At 39.4% G+C, this 24,986-nt stretch overlaps 1 protein-coding gene across 1 annotated transcript; it reads left to right on the top strand.

The window, feature by feature from the left end:
• Window positions 1-20,645: 20,645 nt before the first annotated feature.
• Window positions 20,646-21,761, top strand: LOC308095654 (relaxin-3 receptor 1-like; the record flags this gene model as incomplete). The annotated part of the gene is made up of 1 exon (XM_080442701.1): window positions 20,646-21,761. One exon carries the CDS (start codon window positions 20,646-20,648, stop codon window positions 21,759-21,761), a length of 1,116 nt encoding a protein of 371 aa, XP_080298827.1.
• Between the last annotated feature and the right edge of the window lie 3,225 nt (window positions 21,762-24,986).

Below are 24,986 nucleotides of genomic sequence, written 5' to 3'. Positions count from 1 at the left end.
CCATACTGTATGGTACTACTACTACAGCATCAGAACACCTCCCCCCCCCCCCCCTTAAGGATGCCACTTCCTCAGCTGTGTCACAGCGTGCCAAGCAGGACTATTTGTTATGTTAACTAAATATTAATATATCACATTAAGGATGTTATAAAAGGTTTTAAGTGTCTTCTACTTAAAGTGTCTGGAAGGGTTGTGTGTCTAGGGAGCAAGGACATTTAAAAGCATTGCTACTGAGATTATGTGACTGAGGTTTTTCCAACAATTTATTTTCTTTTTTACACAACAACAAACCTTCATTCACTGTGACTGAGGTTTTTCTTTTCTTTTTTTACACAACAAGAAACCTTCATTCACGTTTCTATTACACTCATTTATCTACACAGGAAACCATTTATGTTACACCTCAACAGCCAGGAGCTGATGCAACATGGAATAGCCTCCCTAGTCTTAACCTTCTATTGTATGTCTGACCTCCCTACTCCCCTCTCCCCCCACCCCAAACACACATGTCCTCCCCCAGACCCCTAGTCCTCCTGACCTAATCTGGATGATTAAATCATTTTTCTTTGGCACAAATTTTGTCCCCCTCCACTCTTGTCTGGCAGTTGACACACACACACACACACACACACACACACACACACACACACACACACACACACACACACACACACACACACACACACACACACACACACACACACACACACACACACACACACACACACACTCTTGATCGCCATGCTGAGGAGATTACTCTAATAGCTGGGATTACCTCCCCACATGTTGGCCACCCGGGGCATGGAGGGGTACGTGTGTTTGTGAAGGGATATGGTGGGGGTGAACACCCTATAAGTCTGTACTTATTTGAGTATTATTTGCGTTTGTCTGCACCCCCTGAAGTATATTAGGCTATGGTATAATCAAAAAAGACATGCCTGCTTTTGTATGATTCAAGTCATTCATATTTGTTTTAAATCTACAGCCTGTCAGTGTTGACAAGGCCTTAAATGCTAATCCACTGATGGTCAGCCTTATCATCAGACAATAGATAAACAACAGATATATCAGATATCAACAGATGAGATCTATATTATATCTTTGGGTTGTGGGTTAATACAAGTATAAAAGCCCAGTACAGTATATGAGCACAATAATTAAACAGCAAGTGACTGTAGGCTATGTATCCCCATACTATGGGCATTATTAATAACAACAACTGACACTTTTAGGTCTAATGTTATCCCCCCCCGATGGACATCTAACGTTGTCCTGGACCCGTAGCATCATGTCATGGGGCCCCTGGGCTGCCAACGAGCAGTTCTAGTATGTCTCCAACAAGAAGAGAGACAAATAAAGACGTTACCAACAGAGGCAGTCATCATGACACACACACACTGAGAGGCCATTCAGACAGTGGGACAGAAAAGGAATTCTAGTAATCCTGCTGCTGATCCTGTACAATGGCAGCCTTGTCTGTCCTGTTTGAGCCTCTCATTACTACCACAAGTTAGCCTTGACATTGTACACACCGATCAGCCTATGCCACTCATTGTGTCCCACGTCCCAATAATAAAAAGGTATGGGAGCAAAGGGACAACATCATGTCATGGCCAGGGTCATCGCCATGCTGGCTTGTGGTGGACATTTTTGTAAAAAATAATATTTTTGCCATGGACATACACATTATGTCCAGAAACAGGGCTATAGCCCTAAATGTATACTACTAGAGCTGCGGTCCTCAAAGTGGGTTGAGGGACCTTGAGCATTCCTTGAAGGTGGTCCAAATGCAGGTCTCTAACTCGGAGAGTGTACAAATGGAACCAAATGGAACCGTATTTGTACACTCTCAGAGTTATGGGGTCCATTTGGTTCTATTTGTACACGCTCAGAGTTATGGGGTTCTTGAAAATAAAACATTTGAGAACCCACTATACTGGTGGACTCCTAATGTGCCATAGTGTCATAGTAAATCAGTGTCATGTACATATTCTGAAGAAAACCTGGAGACTAGACATTCAGTAATTGGGTCTTATGATCAAAATAAGAACGTGTGTGTGTGTGTGTGTGTGTGTGTGTGTGTGTGTGTGTGAGAACAAAATCTACAATGTGCCACCCTAGTATAGGGAGCAAAGAGACAAACATGTCATGCCACTTGTGTTCATAATAAAGTGAATAGAGCATGATTGTTGCAGCCTTGCCCTCCACACACAGGACATTGTCCCAGTGTTATTTACTGAGGATCACTGGCTTGCTGGTTCACTGTTTGATGTGGGAGCACAACTTTCACCCTCATAAAACATTGGCCTGATCAGTGATCACCCCCGTCCCGAACTTACAATGCACTGCCTTGAACCAGTAGCCTAAGTACAAAACAATGATCTCGATCTGTATAAACTGCATGCATGGCACAGCACCGCCTGTTTGGGTTCACCTTAGCCCTAGAATGTCTGTGATCTTACATACATTTCAAGTATTCCAAATACACAGTCATAGATCTCTCTCGGTCCCCCACTGTGTAGTGCCTATCTGCGCGGCCATAAAAGTGCTCTAAACTCCGTCTGTACTCACCCAATAATTAATTCCTAAGACGTGTAGTCATATTTTGTCCTCTAGTTTCATATCCATGTGAAAGTTCTGCCAGAAAACGTGTGTTTAGTCAAATATCTCCACTTTTTCACGAGCTGCACACGGACGTGTTTCTGTACGACGCGAGGGGCCAGGAGTGATTGCAGCACTGAATATACGTAACTTCCTTTAGGACGCACAAATGTTTGGGGACACACAATTGACAGGTGCTTGTGATTGCTGTGGGGTAATGAATCATCACCTGCCAATTGTGTGTCCCAAACATTTGTGCGTCCTAAAGGAAGTTACGTATATTCAGTGCTGCAATCATTCCTGGCCCCTCGCGTCGTACAGAAACACGTCCGTGTGCAGCTCGTGAAAAAGTGGAGATATTTGACTAAACACACGTTTTCTGGCAGAACTTTCACATGGATATGAAACTAGAGGACAAAATATGACTACACGTCTTAGGAATTAATTATTGGGTGAGTACAGACGGAGTTTAGAGCACTTTTATGGCCGCGCAGATAGGCACTACACAGTGGGGGACCGAGAGAGATCTATGACTGTGTATTTGGAATACTTGAAATGTATGTAAGATCACAGACATTCTAGGGCTAGGTTCACCTGTACTTCACTGTAGCCTTGGATCAAGACCATCCATCGTAGATGTATTTTATCGAGCCTGACTTCTACTTTCGTATCTATGATAGATGTGCAAGTGTCAAAAATCGATCAAACACATCTACGATCGTCTTGATCCGAGCGGCTAACTTCACTGCATAGATCAGCCTATTGTACGCGGATTCCTTATCCTTACCTTGTGTTTAGACGATCAGCCCATGGGGGGAGAATTCGAGCAGATCGGGGAAGCGATCGAGGCTGTAAAAGTTGTCAACATTAGATGATCATCCTCCACCACTCCGATTCCGATTTCTTGAAGCTTTCCAGTGAGTTTTCCCTGTCTTGTTATTCGGTCCTAATCATCCATCCATCCGTCCGTCCATCTGTCCGTCCACAGTCTACGTTTAACGGTCGGGAGGTCAACAATTCTAAAGCCCTGTTCATACTTGACACCGATTGGTTTCAGCGCGGCGCGGAGCCACTGGCCAGCAGAGCGCACACTGCTGCTGAGCCGCTCACTTTACAGGGTTGCCAGGTTTTGCGAGAGACATAGGCAACCAGGTCTATGAAACAAGCCCAAAAGAAGCAAGCCCCTTTGCCCTTTAAACGGTAACCGGAAGACTCGCCTCCAAACACCCTGCCCCTCACCACCCCCAGCAGTTCTTGTATTCTTGTATTTGTTTTACTGACGTTAAGGTTAGAAATACATTTAGGGTTTAGGCATAGTTTTACTGAGGTTAAGTTTAGGAATAATATAAAGGTTAGGTTTTGGCACAGTTTTACTGAGGTTACATTTAGGTTGGGTTTAGCCTACTAGGCTAAATAGTTTTAGGCATAGTTTACTGAGACCGTTCCGAGGTCGCCGGATTTGCCCCGGGGCGACTGTGTTTTGGGGCGAGCGTTTTGACATAACACAATCGGCTATTTTCAAAAAGAATCTTGAAGAAAATGTGGAAAAAATTGAATATTTCTGAAACATTTAAAAAAATACAAATCTTGTACAGGGTTCCCTGGCATAAAACATTTTCAGATGAGGGGTCCACGGACAAATACATATTAATTTGGGGGTCCTGTTGTCCTTGACATGAAAATGTTTGAGAACCACTGGTTTAAACGACATTAGGAAACAAGCCCATATAAACAACTACACTTTAGAAACAAGCCCAAATAAAACACATCCCGCTACGCTACCGCAGCTGCCAATATTTACAAGCAAAACTTTACAGAAAAAGAAGCCCAAAGTCGCTTATAATAAGCGGACATGGCAACACCGGCTCTCTAGTCTGGACAAAAGCCAAGGGCAAATCGCGCGATGAGGACAGAGATTGAAAGAAAAAGTAGAGGATTGAAATACCTGACACGAGCGAGAGAGAGAGAGAGAGAGAGAGAGAGAGAGAGAGAGAGAGAGAGAGAGAGAGAGAGAGAGAGAGAGAGAGAGGAGAGAGAGAGAGAGAGAGAGAGAGAGAGAGAGAGAGAGAGAGAGAGAGAGAGAGAGAGAGAGAGAGAGAGAGAGAGAGAGAGAGAGAGAGAGAGAGAGAGAGAGATTGAAAGAAAAAGTAGAGGATTGAAATACCTGACACGAGAGAGAGAGAGAGAGAGAGAGAGAGAGAGAGAGAGAGAGAGAGAGAGAGAGAGAGAGAGAGAGAGAGAGAGAGAGAGAGAGAGAGAGAGAGAGAGAGAGAGAGAGAGAGAGAGAGAGAGAGAGAGACGAGAGAGAGAGAGAGAGAGAGAGAGAGAGAGAGAGAGAGAGAGAGAGAGAGAGAGAGAACCCTATAGGCGAGATCAACTCCCCCCCCAAATAAATATACAGGCTAAATCAGGGATCTAAATCAGGTCTGGGACCCGTATAGGCGTATGGGGTCCTCAGAGTTACTACAGGGGGGGCACCACATCTTTGTGTGATAGCATATCACACAAAGATTTGTAAAAAAAATAAACTATCCTATCACTGATAGGATAGTTTTTTTGTTTTTTACAGTAACCACTTGAACCCTAGCATCCCTATTCTGAGGACGTTTGGTGTAAAAGAGCAGACCAAGTACAGAGCCAAAGCTCAAGTTTACAAAGTATTGAGGGTTGGTTAAATGCATTAACATGAATCCAACATACACAAGTCTATGCAGCTGTCTATGAAATCTATAAAAAAAAGTTACATCTGCAACACAATTTTATACAATAGTGGGGATCCCTGCTTCATCTCGTCTCTCGTCTCAGCTAAGGGGTCCTTGGGCTGAAAAACGTTGAAGACCCCTGGGCTAAATAATAACTTTAATTGTGTTAGGTGTGAAACCCCTTTTTGCAGTTAGAAAATATGAACCATGAAAATTTCAAATTGCAGCTTTAACATCCTATACCAGGGGTCGGCAACCTTAAGGTGACTCTCCATCAAACAGACTCGTTCAGACTATTTCAGACTACTTCAGACTGCAACAGACTGGTATTTGGTTGGCAAAAGTTGGCATTTAGTCTGTCAGCCGACGTGGCACAGGTGCCAACATTGGCACAGGAGAGGGTAATCACTGGCACACTGGCATAAGTGTGTGAGAGAGGACTTTTCTTTTAAAATAAGATGTATAAAATAAATGTAGTTAAGTTCCCTCACATCTGTATGCAAATTACATCCTGCACATGATTCTACATTCATACAACTCTGAACTCTAATGTTCTAATAACTCCTAATGATCATTACAATGTCCTGATGTGAAAGACATATATTACATATTGTATATACATATACAACATATTCTAAAAGAAGAAAAATAAGACAGACAGACCGACAGACAGACAGGCAGACAGACAGACAGACAGACAGAAGGCACTTTTAGTGTGCCACTGTCATTTCTAGCTATCTCTATGTTTTCAATTATTTCAATGTAAATAGTAAATAAATGACAGCACAAGAGGTGGTGTGGTAAACCAAGCGCACAGCATCAACCAAGACACACCATGTGTCTTGGTAATTGTGTGTGGTGAGTTAATTTATACCCCCCATTGATTTTGATTAAATCACCTGTGGGCCTCAAAGTTGCTTCCCTGCCATTGTGGAACTCTTCAAGCACACCAAACTGGCAGAACATATCGACATCTAGTTTCTCTGTTGTTGTGGTAGTAGTACTCTAGTCTGGAACCACATTGGTGAAGTATATCAATACTATGATGTAGCGGCTCCATAACAGGAATAGGGCCCAGAATCTTGACCCCCACACATTCCAGGGGGCTCCCCACCTGTGGTAAGGAGGCAAGTTTATTTGTGTAGCACATTACAACCACAAGGCAAAGTGCTTTACATAAAACTTTAAGCATTAAGACATTAAGTCAGAGACAGAGCAAAATAAAAACATTTACTTTGTTTGGAAAAGCGCTATACAAACAAATACATCATTATTATAAAATGGCTTTTGAATACAATACAATAAAAATAAGTAACAGAAAAATAAGAGTAAGATGTGCAGCAGAATGATAAAAAAAACTCAATAAAAGGGCAGCGGCAAACAGAACAGTTTTCTTTTGCTTTAAATAAAAAAAACTGAGTTTTCTGGGAGTTTGTTCCCGATATGTTGGTGCACAACTGAACATTAGAGCTTCTCCACGTTTAGTTTAGATTGTGAGTGGGACAGAAAGCAACCCTGTCCCAGATGACTTGAGAGCTCTTTTTTGATGGTTCATGATACAAAACAAGTAAGAAAAAAAAGGCCCTAAAGTTTAAACCATTCAATGCTTTATAAATCAACAGTAGTATTTTGAAATCAATTCTTTGACATACAGGGAGGGAGCCAGTGTAATTGAAAAATCAGACAGACTGACTGACTGACTGACTGACTGACTGACTGACTGACGGACGGACGGACGGACGGACTGATATAGATGTTGTCTATTTAGTTCCACGTGACATGTCAATCTGAAATGGTGATGTGCGTAAGATTCTGTGTGCAGGATAAGTTACGGTACATTATGAAATAAGGCAGGATTCTCCATAAGCACATAGGAAAATAAAGTGTTGTGCATAAATTCCCTTTAAGGCAATAGCCTAAACTAGTCAGACTACTGAGTATTATTGCAGATTGAGACGTAGCTAGTAGACACATTAATTTTTATTTCCATGTGCACTAAAGCAGTGGCAGCAGTTTTGCCAATTATTTGGGGGCCCACCCACTTGCTATATCCTCACGGCCCACAGATTGAGAACCATTGCACTAGTCTTCAAAAATGTTCAGAGATATGAAGCAGGGATCCCCACTACATACTGTATAAAACTGTGTTGCAGATAAACCTTTTATTCATGCTAATGTGTATTTTCAGATCGTAGACCCTCAATATTTAGTCAACTTGACCGTTGGCTCTGTACTTGGTCTCTCCGAAAATAGCCGATTTACAAGCTACGATCTGCTATTCCCCATCACACAAAGATTTGGCGGACCCCATGTAGTAACTCTGAGGACCCCGGACCCCCTGTTGAAGACCCCTACACTAAAGTGTACAAGTGTGTAATAACTGAAAGTAGAGTGTGCTTTGTCAATTGTGTTGAAATATTCCATTATATTCGGTATTGTGTTTTAGGCTCTAAAGTACCACTGTTTTCTACAATCTGGCAAATGTGCCATGCTTTTAAGCATTCTGAATCTCTCTTTTTCTACACTAAAATACATTTTAAAATACATTTTCATTCTTGCTGGGCTTTGTTTTTGATATTTTTTTATTTGTGTTGCCTAGTGCTGTAAATGTGGGCTGTATGTAAAGGTGTCAGAATGTTCTCTTATTTCAACATATTGCACTTGAAAACCTGTCCAAAAAAAAACATGCATCAGCTCAAATATATCAGTGCATCAAATCTCTAGGAGTCAAAATCTGAATTCAGCTTCACCTCTCCTCGAAGGGGAAATTCCCAAGATACCTAGATGGAAAAATAACAGCCATGTTGTTATGAAAGTCTCCCAGTATCAGTCTCCCTGCAAGACAAGGATCAGGGAAGTAGAGTTGATTGACTGTCTTCTAAAGTGTGCGAGGCTATCAAGCCACAGGTGTTAATTGCTGCACAGGAGCGCCACCCTGTGGTTCTCTGCTTGCATTCGACAACCATTGCTCATCCCATTGCTACAGTAACAGTAACCTTGTTGACAGTGGTGGAAAAAGTACTCACATGTTTGCCATCTAGAAATACTCGGTTACAAGTAAAAGTCCGCTAATCAACATTTACTTGAGTAAAAGTCCAAGAGTATTGACATCAACATATACTTAAAGTACTAGTAAAAGTACTCATTATGCAGAATGTCCGTTTCACAAGTTATCATTATGTCAAAAATGTATTAAAATCTTTTGAAAATATCTGATCTACAAGCTCACGTGTTGTGAGCTTGTAGATCAGCTAGCAAATTTTTACTTGTAGATCGGCTATTTTCAAATAGACAAAGTTTAAATAGGGCGTAATGTATGTTTTGTAATAGGCCTAATAATCAAAATCCACAAAGTAACTAGTAACTACAGTTTTCGAATAATTGTAGTGGAGTAAAAGTACAATATTTGGCACAGTCGGTAGCGCTGTCGCCTCACAGCTAGAAGGTCCTGGGTTCGAATCCCGCAGGGGACGCTCTGGGCGCTGGAGGCGTGTTCTCTCCTCCGCGTCATCAGTGCCCATACCCTAGGTGGGGTTGGCGAAAGGGCCTCTCTGTGTGGAGTTTGCATGTTCTCCCCGTGTCTCCTAGCGATACCCTCACAAAAACATGCAGCAGTCCTGGTCACTATACTGACTCCCCCTGGCCAGCCGGGGCACCTGATGGAGGGGAAAGGAACTGGTTGGAATAACGTGTTCCTTCCACGCGCTACGTCCAACCAGGGAAACTCTCCCCTGTCAGGTGACAAGAAGGTCAGTTGGCTCTCATGCATTGAAGGAGGCATGAGCTCGGCCCTGGCCTCCCCTAGGTTGGCAGAGGGAAGGTAGTGCCCAGGATTACATAGACAATTGGCACTGGGTGTAAAAAATGGGGTTACAAAATCGTGGGATAAAAATAAAACAAAAACAATATACAATATTTGCCTCTGAGATGTAGTGGAGTAGAAGTAAAAGTATATTGAAATTTGGAAATACTCCAGTAAAGTAAAAATACCTCAAAATTGTACTTAAGTAGGCCTACAGTACTTGATTACATGTACTTAGTTAGCCTACTTTCCATCACTGCAGCCTATAACTCTACTATGGTCACAACAACTCAATTGTCATTTCAGTAGCCTACAAGGCAACTGCAGAAACAAAAATTTATAGGAACAAACAGAGAGAGCATGCACACTGTCCATAGTTGCATTTAGAACATCATATTTTAGACTGGTATTTTGTCTGATGAAGGTCTGAGGAACAACACTTTCTTTTTTTTCCTCTAACAAATGTTTTGATTATAAGTAGGCTATATTTTAGGCAGTGTGAGGAATTCTTAGTTGGTTTTCATTGTAGTTTGTTGTCTGCATGCCTTCAGGCCCTCTCCTATACATGCATTATCCTATCTTTTTTATGTGTGTGAAAATAAGATAGTGTCTTTGTTAAATGAATACACAACATTCTTGCAAATAAAGTCATATTCATTTACCATTGTTGTGGAGCATTTCTTCAATTCTTCAGGATTGGCCACTACCGTACATCTCCAAATAGAAGCCATTCCAGTTGACTATCCATTGTTTTGAACAAGGAACCTTGAAGTTGCACAGATTCAACAGGGTTGTGTTGCTCACTGACTCTCTCATGCAGGTATTGTACAAGCAGCAAAGTGTTGGTGATGTACAAAAGGGCAGTGATGGAACTAAGAAGAACTCACATGTTTTACTTAAAATAAAGTATCAATACTGCAATGTAGATTTACTCTGTTACAATTAAAAGTCCTGTATTAAGAATATACTTGAGTAAAAGTACAAAAGTATTGGCATCAAAATGTACCAAAAGTACTCATTGTGCAGAATGTCCCATTTCACAAGTTCAAAGTGTATACAAATCTTTTGAAAATAGCACATCTACACGTTCACAATGCCTTGTGATGAGCTTGTACAGTAGATCGGCTATTTTCGAATAGCCAAAATATAGGGCTGAAGTGGTTAATGTATGTTTTGAAATAATAATCAAAATCTAGAAAGTTTTCAAATAATTATAGTGGAGTAAAAGTACAATATTTAGTGGAGTAGAAGTAAAAGTATTGGAAATTTGAAATACTCCAGTAAAATAAAAAATACCTCCAAATTTTACTTAAGTAGCCTACAGTACAGTCCTCACCAGGGGGCTCACTTGAAGCAAGAGAATAAGGGTGGGAAAGGGCAATGTAATCCAGCCTAGCCTGGGCCAGGCTGTGAAGTGTTGTAGCTTCACTGTTTTACCAAAGGGGGCAACAAAGCAACATTGCTATCCACTCTTCCCACAGATAACCTTCTTCTCTACTTCACTTGAGCTGATACACAGATTATAGATTCTAGATTTTAGCAGTGGTGTAAAGTAACTAAGTACATTTAGGCTACTCAAGTACTGTACTTAAAGGGCAAGACCACTTTGGTAGAGGTTTGGGTTGTGTAGTTACCTTGCCATGATGTAACTCCAAAGGTGGGCAAGAAATAAAAAATAATTGCTCCATTGATTAGAAATTGATAATTCAAAATATGCTCCTCATTGACTTACATTGTACGGTAAAACAGCTCTCAAAGTCACTCTTTTAGCACATAAACGAACGCAAACAAAGTTGATTCAGACAATATAGAACATCACCAAACCCAGTACTGTTTTTTTTTTAAATAAAAATGTCAACTTCCTGTTGATTTTGCCATTTTTAATAAGTAGAAAACCTGGACTGGATCCGTGGATCCGGATCCAGATCTTCAAATAGTAAAATCAACAGGAAGTTGACATTTTTATTAAAAAAACAAACAGTACTGGGTTTGGTGATGCTCTATATTGTCTGAATCAGCTATGTTTGGGTTCATTTATGTGCTAAAAGAGTGACTTTGAGAGCTGTTTTACCGTACAATGTAAGTCAATGAGGAGCATATTTTGAATTATCAATTTCTAATCAATGGAGCAATTATTTTTTATTTCTTGCGCACCTTTGGAGTTACATCATGGCAAGGTAACTACACAGCCCAAACCTCTACCAAAGTGGTCTTACCCTTTAAGTAAAATTTTGAGGTACTTTTACTTTACTAGAGTATTTTCAAATGTCAGTACTTTTACTACTTCTACTCCACTACATCTCAGAGGCAAATACTTTTACTCCACCACAATTATTTGAATGCAACGCATTGTGAGCTTGTAGATCTACTATTTTCAAAAGATTGTTTTAATACATTTTAGACATACAATAACTTGTGAAATGGGACATTCTGCACAATGAGTACTTTCTACCTTTGGTACTTTAAGTACATTTTGATGCCAATACTTTTGTACTTTTACTAAAGTACATTTTGAATTCCAGACTTTTACTTGTAACTAGAGTATGTCTACATTGCAGTATTGATACTTTACTTTTACATAAGTAAAGAATTTGAGTACTTTTTCCACCACTGGATTTTATTAATCTGGTCGTTGGACTGCATTATTCTCAGTGAGTTCTCAGCTTGGACAATTAAAGGTCGGTATAAGTGATATTGTTAAAATAAGTGTGAAGTAGCTCTATATTCTCATAGTAGCCTATACTCATTGCTGTAGTGTTAGTTCCATAACAGTCTCCCCCTGTCTCTCCTTAATGAATTGAATACACAGGACCACAATGGAAAGAAGCCCCTATAGGCTTTTTGTGTTATCCTTTCAACAATATCAACTCTGTACAATCTGCAAACTGTTAATAAAGTATTCAATCAATCAAAAAAAACTCACACAGGATACAGATTAAAGAAGTTAAATTGGAAGTGATGAAACAAAGAAACTAGCAGACAGAATTGGAATTGGAACACAAAATTAAAGCTGATAAATGGGTAGTCTCTCCTCATTGGCTAAAATTGGCAACCCATCTGAACATTTATTTTCTGTTTATTAAAGAGCTGGAGAGGTGGGGAGACTCCTGTTACTGAAAAAACACTCTATAGCAGGGATTTGTGTTAAATGTGTGTTTGCAGACATTTAACCAACCTCAATACTTTGTAAACTTGACCTTTTGGCTCGGTACTTGGTCTGCTCTTTTTTCCCTTCGCTGAAAATAGCCGCAGACGTGTTGTGAGCTTGTAGATCTGCTATTTTCGGCTAATGTTCCCCCCAGAATAGGGACGCGAGGGTACAAGTGGTTAGTGTAAAAAAAAAGAAAAAAAATACTGCAGGCCCCCCCTGCAGTGTCTCCGAGGACCCCCTGCTCCATTGCAATGATTATAGAATATAGTGCTTTTAACCTTTTATCATATCACTTACCCTACCTTTAATGTTTATCTAAAGTGTTATTGTTAATAATGGAAAGGAGTCCCCAGGACTTTTTTGTGTTTTTGTGTTTTTACTTATCCTTTTAGCCTAAATTGTTTTACTATACCACGATTTTGACTAATAAAGTATTCAACCAATCAATATAAAGAGCTTTGTTTTAAATGATTAAAAGATTACAATTGTTCATGTGCTCATCAAGTATTGTGTTAAGACTCATGTGCTTCAGGTCTACATCAATAACAAAGATACAAACTGCATACAAATGCACATACATAAAAAGTAGCACAAAGGAAATGTTTTTTTTTCTCCACACAGAAATGTGATGTGATGCCATTGTATGCATGCAGTCGTCCTGTTTCAGTCATATAGTGTATTTTCTACTCTCAGTGGTGGAAAATGTAGGCTACTTTTTGTTCTACTGAAGATCACCTGTTGAGAAAGCCACTGAACCGTGCAGGCAGCTCTTCCTCCCTTTGTTTTTGAATGACCATGTAAAAAGTAATTTTCTCCTTAAGTAAAAGTCAATCAATACTGCAATGTAGAAATACTGAAGTGAAATTCTGTTATTCAAAAAAATTTACTTGAGTAAAAGTAAAAAGGTAACGGCATCAAAATATACTTAAAGGACCAAGAGTAAAGGTACTCAATATGCAGAATGTCCCATTTCACAAGTTTAAAATCTTTTGAAAATAGCAGATCTACAAGCTCACAACGCGTCGCAGCGACACGTTGTGAGCTTGTAGATCTGCTATTTTCAAATAGCTGAAGGGCTGAAGTGGTTAATTTTTGTTCTGTAATAATAATCAAAATCAACAAAGCAACTAACTAAAGTTTTCAAATAATTGTTGTGGAGTAAAAAAGTACAATATTTGCCTCAGATGTAATGGAGTAGAAGTACAAGTATTGCAAATTAGAAATACTCCAGTTAAGTAAAAGCACTTCAAAACTGTACTTAAGTACAGTACTTGAGTAAAACCACTGTGACTGCTCTTATCTTATCCTAGGATGCATCTCATGTTGAGGTACTGATGATGGATCATAGATGTCTAAAGAGTGTATTGCTACCTCTAGGGAATTCATGTTGATGTACAAAGCCAGTTGTTTCTCTGATACAGACAGGATACTGTAGACGCTCGTTCAAGAAATGCAATTATAAAATGGTACTTTTCTTTATCACACATCTAATATGGAACTTAGTTGTTGCTTTTTTTTTTATGCAAATGAACACAAACACATTTCAATGTTACTGCATCTTCCTCAGTATCATGACAGTCTGAGGTATATACTGTAGTTTACAACAGGTGCAGCCAATTATCATCAAAGGGTCACATGCTTTAGGGGATGGCAAACCATAAACCAAAAGGCAATCACAGTCGAATCATATGTAAGCAAATCATTTATTTTATACAGAGTTTCAAGCAACAGCAGAAACCAGATAGTCAGATGAAACCAGATAATATTTCTATATTATTAGATATTGAACAGAGAGCCAGCAAAGGTGGGAGAGAGAAGGGGCATGACATGCAGTAAAGCAGTGGTTGTCAGCCTTTTCAGGCCGCGACCCCCCCAAAATAATCATATTTGTACTGGGGACCCCTCAAAACAATCATAAATGAACTGGGAACCCCCCAAAATATTATCATATTTGAACTGGGAACACCCAAAATAATCATATTTGAACTGGGGACCACCCAAAATAATTATAATCATATTTGAACTGCATGGGGACCCCCCCAAAATAATCATATTTGAACTGGGGACCCCCCACCCTGACAAGCATTTGAAATTGTTGGAGTTGAGGCATTACATTTAGTCATGTGGGGACCCCCCTGGGGGTCCCGACCCACAGGTTGAGAACCACTGCAGTAAAGAGCCTCGGGTCGGATTCGATCCCTGGCCAGCTGCAGGAAGGACTATAGCCTGTTCATTCCGATGCGGACAGGCAAGCGCCTATATAGTCTCAAGGGCACCATGAAGAGACTCGGCAGGTTTTCCCCCCCTGAGGCTGTCTAAGTCCTGAACGAGGACGAGAAGAAACACAAAACAAAACAAACTGCCTTCAATCCGTAAACACCACTTGAAAAAGTGCTTTTACATAAATACTAAGTAACAACTGTATAAAAATAAGAACTGAAAAAGTTACAATATAACTCTATAAAATGCAACACCTTGCCTTCAGAGCATACTTCATTCTGGGAGACTATCTTTTACAGCCTACAAAGAATGTCTAGCAGAGCAGAGCTTTTTTGCTAAGTACACCATGCAACATCACCACCTCTAGGAAATTGCACTACTCTTACCCTTATTGTACATTTGTATGGCCTTTCTATGAAGTTTTACACTTATATAAAATGTCATTTATTATGTATTATAGGCTGAAATGTCTCTACATTTCCTAAATGATTCTGGTGGATATTGTGAGTAGCCTATTGTGTGTGTGAAGGTTAATTCCATAAAGCATGTGACAAAATGTGTTGATTATAGCATTGAATTTGTTTTATGTACCAATAAAAGGACTCCAAATTATGTTCAAGGTTCAAGGTTTCCCTTGTTACACCTTGTGTGCAAGTACATAAGAGTACAATTAGTTTGTTAATCTTTAGTTAAACAAAAGAACCATTAGAGCCCTTAGGTTCTCTTGGCCAGCTTACCACAATGAAAGACATTTTAACCTACATGCTAGATCAATTTTATGTAATTGCTGAGGTCAGCATGTTCCCTGTATTGAAAAAGCAAATGTTTCAAGGAAATGTGTTTTTTTCTTTTCCAGCTACAGTACTTGATGAACATGGCACAATTTAAGCAGACCAGCATTAATCAACTGCACCACCCTTCCGCCTATTCCAACCTAATCTAGTTTACTCATTCAATTGCTGATGAGCTTTCCGCTATTAACAGTTTACAATCAGAGGCATCCATGTTGCTCAATCTAATCTTGGAACAATGACCCAGACATAAATAGAAGAAAACTGATTATATATGTTCGTTTGGACTGTTTTTATTTATGTTCCTTGTTGTATGTAATTGTATGTTGTTCTATAGACCATGAGTCTGCAATAACGACATACATTCATTCATTCAGTTGATCTTTAAGGCCTGATCCTTTATTTTTTGCCTTTATTTTTTGTCTTCTATCATTATAATTTTTAGTTCAACATTGAATAATAAACGTACTGTATGGATGATATTGAATTGAGTGAAAAAAAACAGTCCATGCATATTGTGGAGGGCCAAGTATTGGTTCCAAATGACATAACATTTGATATAAAAGCACTCATCTACTGTTAAATGTATCAACTGGTATTTCCACAATGTTATATGAAAATGTAACAAGATATCTCCAGTGGACTCTCCAATTTCTTTTTTTCTCCAATGCAGTTTTAGCTCACCTTTTTTGCCTTCACACTGTAGTTTTTATTTTTACAATTAATGTTAAATGGCTGTATCTTTAAATAGCCTATATGCTGTAGTCATGTCTTTGTGCAGTAACAGTAAGGGTCAGTATGCAGTCAGAATGGGGAGGGAGTGTAGGGTAGGGTGGGGGAGGGGGGCTTAAGGATCTTAAGCCTTGGATATTGTTCCAAGATCCTGATCTTTTATTTATAATTTGTATTATTGTTTAATTTATTATTAATTTATTATTATTATTTTTTTCTTTTAAATCAGCTTAAATTTCCCCTTACCACATATTATTCAGGAAAGAATTAAACATGCTGATTATACCGGGATTATGGGTGATGTGGTAGGTCTGAAGATAAGAGTACAGACCTTGTTTACTTCCAATGTGTACACACATGTTTCCCAAACTTTTTAACTTGAGACCAGAAAGATACATTTGGGTATCTTACGTCTTCCCAGAACCCAAACGTACGTATTATGTTATGAATGAACCCCTTCAGCCCAGTTTAATAGTGAAAATAGCCGATCTACAAGCTGTGAGCTTGTATTTTCATTATTTCTTTACTTAAAAAAAAAAAAAAAATTGATTATTTTTTAATGTTTGAGTACACTGATCCACTGTCATCTGGGGAGTCACTGTATTTTATTTCTATTTTATACCTTCAAAAATGTTTCGAAAATATTGCAAATCACCCATTGCAAACTCACGTATGTTATTTTTCACTATTGTTGAATGTTTTGGAAACGTTTTGAACATTTCAGAAAGATTTCTTCTATTGCTATTATTTTGTTGTTTTATGCTTTTCTTTGCTTTACTGTTAATTTATTTGTACTTTTTCTGTAACTGTATTCTTGCCCTGTAAAGCACTTTGAGCTCATGAAAGGTGCTATACCAATACATTTTGTATAGGGGCAAGGGGAAGAGAGGGAGAGAGATGAACAACTAAAACAAATTATCTACGTATTTATACACCATATCTATCCGGTGCGGTGCTAGAAACGCCCCCATATAATTTCCAGACAGAATATGCAGAGAAAAGGATAGTGTAGCGGCCAAGTCCTATACTAAGTTAAGGTACTACTGGTTGCTGGAGAAGTTAAGACATGTGCTCCAAAAGTGTCCATTGAGTACATAACAAACAATTTATTATCTAGCCGATCTGTCACCCCCGAATTAGAAATGATCATTCACGCATTTGTCTCATCACGCTTGGACTACTGCAATTCACTTTTCACCTCCAAATAATTCAAAATGCTGCCGCCAGATTGCTAACCAGAACAAACAGTCTTACATCACACACATCACCCCAGTCTTAGCCACCTTACATTGGCTCCCTATCAATTTCAGAGTCTAGTTCAAAGTCCTGGTGCTCACTTATAGAGCTCTACATGGTCAGGCTCCAAGTTATTTGACCGATCTGGTCCCACGATTATGTCCCGGAAAGGGCCCTAAGGTCTGCTGAACAGGGTCTGTTAAAGACCCCAAACACAAATTTAAGAACCAAGGGTGACAAGGCCTTTCAAGCCCCCAAACTGTGGAATGCTCTCCCCCAAATCCTGAGAGACGCAGCCTCGGTTGACATTTTTAAAAACCAACTCAAAACGCTACTATTTGAACAGGCGTTTGTTGTCGTTACATGATTTTATTTTCCTGAGAGAAATTTGTACAGCCTTTTTTGTTTCGTGTGGTTGTTTGTATTGATGTATGTAAAGCACTTTGTGAGACTCATCTGTGAAATGTGAAATGTGCTATATAGATAAAATGTACTTACTTACTTACTTACTTCGGCATACAATAAATACATAAATAAACTAGAAAAAGTGCTCCTCGGAGCACAGGTCTCCGCCAGGTCAGGTACTTATTGTGGCCTCCTGGTGGCGCTATAATAGGCCAATGTGAAAAGAGTGGCATTTCTTCCTAGGCCTTTCACGGCAATCGGACACTGCATTCATGATTTGAGGCATTTAGTTCCAAAAATGAGTTTTTCTAAATTAGACCTGCTGGTGGCGCTATAACAGGCCAATGCGAAAAGGGTGGCATTTCTTCTTAGGCCTTTCACGGCAATCGGACACTGCATTCATGATTTGAGGCATTTTGTTCCAAAAATGTGTTTTTCTAAATTAGACCTGCTGGTGGCGCTATAACAGGCCAATGCGAAAAGGGTGGCATTTCTTCCTCGGCCTAGTGGGAATGCGCGTGTGAAATTTCACGGAAATCGCAAGCTGCGTTCATGATTTGAGGCATTTTGTTCAAAACGGACCAAACCTACAAACTTTGGAAGGCAACCTTAGCCAATCAGGATAGAATCTGGGAAATCGGACAGATCCGGGTTGATCACATGACTATAGAGATACTGTGTACCGATTTGCATGACGTTTGGATAAAATCTGTAGGAGTAATATTAAAAAATGGGTTTTGCAGAAATCAGCCTGCTGGTGGCGCTCTAACAGGCCCATGTGAAAAACGAAGTTCTGAATTGGCATCCAGGGAGTGTGTGTGCACAGTTTCGTAGCGGCCGGGCCAACGGTGCCGGAGATTAGCTGCTCACAGACAGATGGACGGACGGACGGACGGACGGACGGACGGACGGACGGACACACAGACACACGGACACACGGACGGACAGGGGGTAAAATATACTCTCTCGCCATGCCTTTCGGCCTGGCGGAGACAATAAACATTCAAACGCAGTGGATACAGACCGAGAGACCACCAGCTCTCATGAATCACAGTCAAAAACAGTTTGCCTCTGCCACTGGCAACACCTGCGCCTAATTAGGGACAGGGTTAAATACCTATCATGCAAACATGGCTGATAAACCAGACATGAAGGAGATTTCTGGATTTGACAAGGCCCAGTTGAAGAAGACAAGAAGATGAGATGCAAGAGAAAAACGTCTTGCCCAACAAAGAAGTCATTGAACAGGAGAAGGCAGCAGATTCATGAAGACCTCCTCTATGCACTGTACAGTCCATGATCATTGCCTTTTTGTTTGCCTGTAACCCTGGCAACCTTGGCCTTGACCATGCCCTGCAGTGACGTCATAAAATGAGAAACAACATGGCTCATATGGCTCTTACAGATGGGGTGGAGCATGAGAACAGGAGGGGTGACATCCACACTACTGTAACTTAGATGACCGTCGTGCTGTGGAATATAAGTTGTGGCTGAAAATAACTGTTGAATACTGAATATTGAGCAAGTGTATGAGAATGAGGTAAGAACCTTCCACATACTAGACCTGTCCTATCTGTAGTTATGTATACCTTTAAGTTAAATGTATTTTACATTTCATGATTTTTAAATGAAATACTTCCATACAGGTCAGTAACACGTCATTCCTTTCATGAATTAGTCCTTTCAGAGCTGGAGTTAGTCTAGTTGCTTTATCCCTCATTCTGCACAAGAAACAATTACAATTTCAATTTAGGCTTTAGCAGACGCTCATATCCAGAGTGACTTAAAATAAGCAAGGTAAATATTCAAATACATAGAATGCAGGGAGAGCGTATTGCCTCAAGAAACTATGGGATACCATGCATTTAGCATCTGTAAAAAAAAATAAAAAAAAGGTTCTTGTTGTTTGGTAAATTTCCCTTTTAAATATAACTGACTCAAATCTATCACATCTAAATCATGGAATATGTGGGTTCTTCCTTTGACATAGTCTTTGCATTTGCTATGATCTTTAAAGAATTGGGATTATGCCATTATTTGTTAATCTGAGTACTGTATTATGTGCTAGTAGGCCTATATGACTGACTAATGGCATTTTTTGTAGTATCACACAACTCCAGTTTCTACATCATTAACATTTTCTGATTTCTAATTGTAGGGGTTTGGGGTGTTCAAATTAGATTCTTTGCATTTGAACACAATTCTTTTCAGTTTCTCTTTAATCTATAAAACAACAAGATAAACCGTTTCTTCATATCAATACATATATAAGTGCAACACTTTTTATCGATCAAATCTAATCTACCATTCCGTTACCAAATTATTGGGGATACCGGATTGACTTTAAATTATATTTTTGCACACTGTTTAAAAAAAGTGAAAGTACATTATTGTGATCTTTTATTGGCACAGCCTCTTGCATAATTTAATTGGTAGTAATTTAGCTACACCTCTATAAACAGCAGAGAGAGACATTTGCTTATGTAAACTGTAACTGAGCCAGTGATTCAAAGGGTGCACCGACTATAATTATGTTTTGCATTTGCCACAGCAAAAGTGGCAATGTTACCTATGGGAATTGTAGTAGTTTGATGTTTTTCTTCTCCAAATGACTACAGAACATTTACGTTTTTGAGTTGTAACTGGCAGGTGCGAATTAGCACATGCAAGATGTTGTGGTTGTTGAATAAACATACTCATTACCTTGTTAATGTACCTGCTGCCACTCTAAGGTCTTGAAATTTGCATTCCCTTTTCTAAGCCTTATGTAATGTATTCATTTTCTCACAAGCTTGCACTGTCTCCAGTAATAATTTCCTTTCTCCTTGCAGGGACTAATGACTGCCAGAAAGTAACGAGCCAACCAAAACATTCATCAGAAAGTAACCAGACAACCAAAACATTAATCTGTATATTTGTGGCACAAGGGGGAACAAGTGGAAAACGAGAAACCACTTTAGTTTGGCAACTTTAATCATCAAGACGATTGCCTGAGGGGTACAGAAATGTCTGACTTCCTCGACAAACTCAACAGATGCCGTGAAGAGCCACCGTGCAACGATTCTCAATTCCTTTACAACACCAGCTTTTATGACCTGAGTTTTCCTGGCGATGGCTCCGCCTGGCTACGGACGGTCATCTCTGTGGTCTACTTTGTCGTGGCTATAGCCGGGATGCTGGGGAACCTTCTGGTGATGTACCTGTTGTATTCCACGCACACCATCACCAAGGGCACCATCAATCTCTTTGTGTTCAACTTGACTGTGGCTCAACTGCTTTTCTCCTTGGCCCTGCCGTTTTGGGCGGTTGATATTGCACTGGACTACAACTGGCCTTTTGGTTTGGTCACGTGCAAGGCCGTCTCTCTGCTCACAGCGCTTAACGTCTACGCCAGCTGCTTCTTCCTGACCGCCATGAGCTTGACTCGGTACTGCTCCGTGGTGACCGCCCTCCATCCTTCTGCTCCCATGTGCAGCGGCACGGTTAGCTGTTCCCAGTTGGCCGTGGTGATCATCTGGGCTGTTGCACTTGTAGCCGCCGCACCTAGAGCCATATTTGCCGAGCTGGGGATTATGGGCAACGACACAGCATGCCTGCTCCGCTTCCCAGATGGTACGGCTTGGCTCGGAATAAACCAGCTCCTGAGGGTGGTGCTGGGATTTCTGCTGCCCTACCTGATCATCATTCTCTCTTATTTGCTTCTGCTGCGTTTCCTCTGTCGGCATAAAATGAAGGGGATCAACACTCAGCGAAAGGCCCACGTTTCGAGGTCTGTGGCAATAGTGGTGCTGTCGTTCTGTGCCTGCTGGTTCCCATACAACGTCCTCACCTTTTGGAGTGTCCTGATCCAACTCGACATCGCAGACATCAGTCCCTCGTTTTTTTTTGTTCAAACGTACTTTTTCCCTCTGGCCAATTGCCTGGCCTTCACCAGCAGCTGCTTCAACCCTGTCATCTACTGCCTAGTTCGCAAAGAATATCGCGTGGCTCTTCGGAATCTGGTGGCTATTATCTGCCTGGGCAAAATGAATCTCAAGGGCCAGAGAGAGGCTCAACAACTGGCCATTCCTCTCAACACCATGGACAGTCAGACTGTCCAATCTGACATAAAGAGATATTAGTACAGTGTGTAGCACATTCCATCACTGAATATGCCATAAAGCCACTTGCCATAATTTATATAAAGCCACTTGTATTTTAGAATACAACTTATGCTGTATACCTCTACCTGTATTTTCTGTCTTTTTCTCAAAGGGTACAAGAAGAACTTATATCTGGTGTAAAGTGTATCTACTTTGAAACAATAAAGTTCTTATTAAAAAAGAAACATTTAATATCCTGCCAGTTCCTGCCAGTAGCATAATTATTTATGCTTGTCTTAAAGAACAAATGGCTTGTACAGTGAAACTGTTAGTTTTTGAGTTTTAGCTATCTTTAAAAGGAGAATAAGAAAATTACTGTACATAAAGTTTTGAGTCCCTGTTGTCGAGGACATAACTTCAGTTAGAGAGCAGGTATTCTCTAAAGAACTGTGGATTGGTCTGAGGTGTGTTCTACGTCACTCATCTGTGCTTTAAATGTTTTGTGTTCTCTATCGTGTGAATGTATTAGTTTATTTCCTAAACCATAAAACTGTATTTCATCCTTCATGCCATGCAATGTCAAGTACGGCCTTAAAAAAACTAAAATAAAAAGATAATGAGGTGTAAGGTGATGTTTATGACTATTATTTGGAGTACGGGTGCACAGTGCACCCGTACTCGATAAAGATAAGGATTGTATAAGGATTGTATAATTTATATTAAGTTACAGTACGTAAATAAAGAACATGTCTGGTTAATGAACTTGTGTACTGCACATCTCTCATACCACGGCAAAACTGTCTAAACATAATACCAAGGGAGAAATAAATTACTTTAGCCTCATTTAATAATGTATTAATTGTATTAATAAATATTGTTAATTGCGTATGATTATGTTATTCCTTAAATGCCATATAGAGTAAGAGAGTAAGTACATTTGTTGCTGTAATAATTTGTATTATTTTGGGGTTAACTGTATTCTTTTTCATCATCATTCACAAATCTGATTACAAGAAGATGGTCTCAGAATAATTGTTATTTGGAAGAATTGCTATATAGTAGCCATGAGCTGTTATAGAATACAAGATCTGCATACACGTAGCTAGTAGCAAGAACTCCAGAGCTAATACGAGTCATGTACTGTACATGTACTGTACATGTACTGTATACACCACTAGACACTATAGAGCACTTACAGAATAGATAGCATGTGATAGCAGCCACGCTGACGCCATCTAGTGTCCTTGACCCATGTACTGTATTTCTATGTATAGAAAGGCATACCCAATGTGTTATTCAACATTACTAGGATCAAATATTGGCAAGGTGTCTAGTAAATTATGCATATTGTTGTGTATTCAACAGTGGATTGAGCATTTGTCTACATAAGTTGTATTATATTATATTGTCTAAATCTACTATACAGCATTATGGTATTCTGCATGAGCTTTTGGAAGTATTTCTTTCTTTATTACTGTTATTGTGTTGTTCTGGAAAGCTGATGATGAGGTTACATCAACACTTCTTCTATGTAGTTAATTTTCATCTGCTTATCCTAGTACACATCTAAGACACATATCTGCCACAAGGTAGCATTGTTGGTCAACTTTTGTAATTCATGTAGCTATATAGGGTGTCCTCTTTTGGAATGGTTGAGTATGAATGAGCTTTTCACGTTGTTGGTGAGATTTGACTGAAAACTAATCAGATGTGGTGATCTAAAGAAAATAAGTTATGGATTTAGGGATTCATGAATTTATTGAAATCACTGGAGAGGAAAAAAAAACACCTGAGGAAAAAAATAATACATTCCGTGTTCAAACTAAACAAACCATATCGATCAAATATTAGTAACACTAATAATAATAATTACAAGAGTATGCATACCTAGAATAATTACCATTATGAATTAAACTACCAACATTTATATAACATCCACCATACAATATCAGAGTTTTGGAGTATATGGCTTATCCAAGGGGCATGGCTTATTTCAAAACAAATGTCAAATAAATTAACATATTACATCCAGGAGGCCCAACGTGGAAAAGAAAGAAAAAAGAAAAGTCACACTGGCTCAACTGTGACACAATAGATCAGTTGTGCAGAGTAGTAGCTGCCAAGAAAAATACTTTTAAGGGTTTCACTCCATAAATGCTTTGTATCCACTCGAAGAAAATGCATTGTATGTATTTATTAATTGATTATTATTCTAAATATACATACAAATCACATACATCTCATTTTGTAAGTAAAGGTGTTCACCTTATGTATTCATATGAATTATTTAATGCAGACCTTAATTTCTGTGATAGCTGTGACTCTTGATTTATACTTTGTCAGGTGTCCCGCACCAAAATGAGCGAGTCTAGAAACTCACAATGGATGCATTGCATCGCAACGCATTGTGAGCCATTTTTGGGGCGTGACACTGTCATTTGATGCGGTGTCGCTAAATTAGGCAAAATTGGTTAATGTGTTCAAATGATGGATATCCCACTTTGGAATGGAACTATTTATCACTTGTGTAAGGAAAAAAACAACAACATTTAAATGGATGACATTTAAATACTGACTGCACAATCCATCCAAATTATTCAATACACCCTCAAGGGGCACTATCCTGCTTCAACCATGGCCACTTGTCAAACACTAACTAATAAGGAATGTGCCTTAGTATTTGTGGGCATTCAACTTTCATAATTGGAACATTTTGCAAATATAACATTTTGACTTGGTAACACCTGAGAGTCTGACTAACACCAGGAACACAGTTACTCTCAGACAATAATAAACAAGTTCTTATTAAATAATATATCTAATCCAAAGTTTAGCTAGCTAGCATTATCCGTGTTACCATGAGGTAAACACAATTTAATGGAACTTCTACATCCATTCACAATCAAGTATTTTCCCAGGCTGTTGTATGAAATACAGTAAAACCCCAATCTTTCATTTTAACAGAGAAGGGAGATGACATGATTTGAGAGGTAGCATACTGTACTACTGCACCCTAATTCAGAATGTGTTTCGTTTAACTCTCGAGCAACCGATGCCTACTGAAAAGCTTCTCCAGATTATAGATTTCATCCCACTGTAGATTAAATGGAAACAGTAGTGCAGTATTACATTTCAAAATACTGTATTGCAATGTGCATCGATAAAAAGCATGTCAAAATAAAATGTCTTAAAACTGCAATCTAGTATCATGTCTGTTGCACATACTAGCTTGCAGTGTTGGTAAGTAACGAGAGTAAAGTAACG

Source organism: Gymnoscopelus braueri, assembly GCF_963280865.1.
Source record: "Gymnoscopelus braueri genome assembly, chromosome: 11".
Taxonomy (NCBI): domain Eukaryota; kingdom Metazoa; phylum Chordata; class Actinopteri; order Myctophiformes; family Myctophidae; genus Gymnoscopelus; species Gymnoscopelus braueri.
Note: the sequence above shows the minus strand (reverse complement) of the source record. Positions and strands in the feature narration are given on the sequence as shown.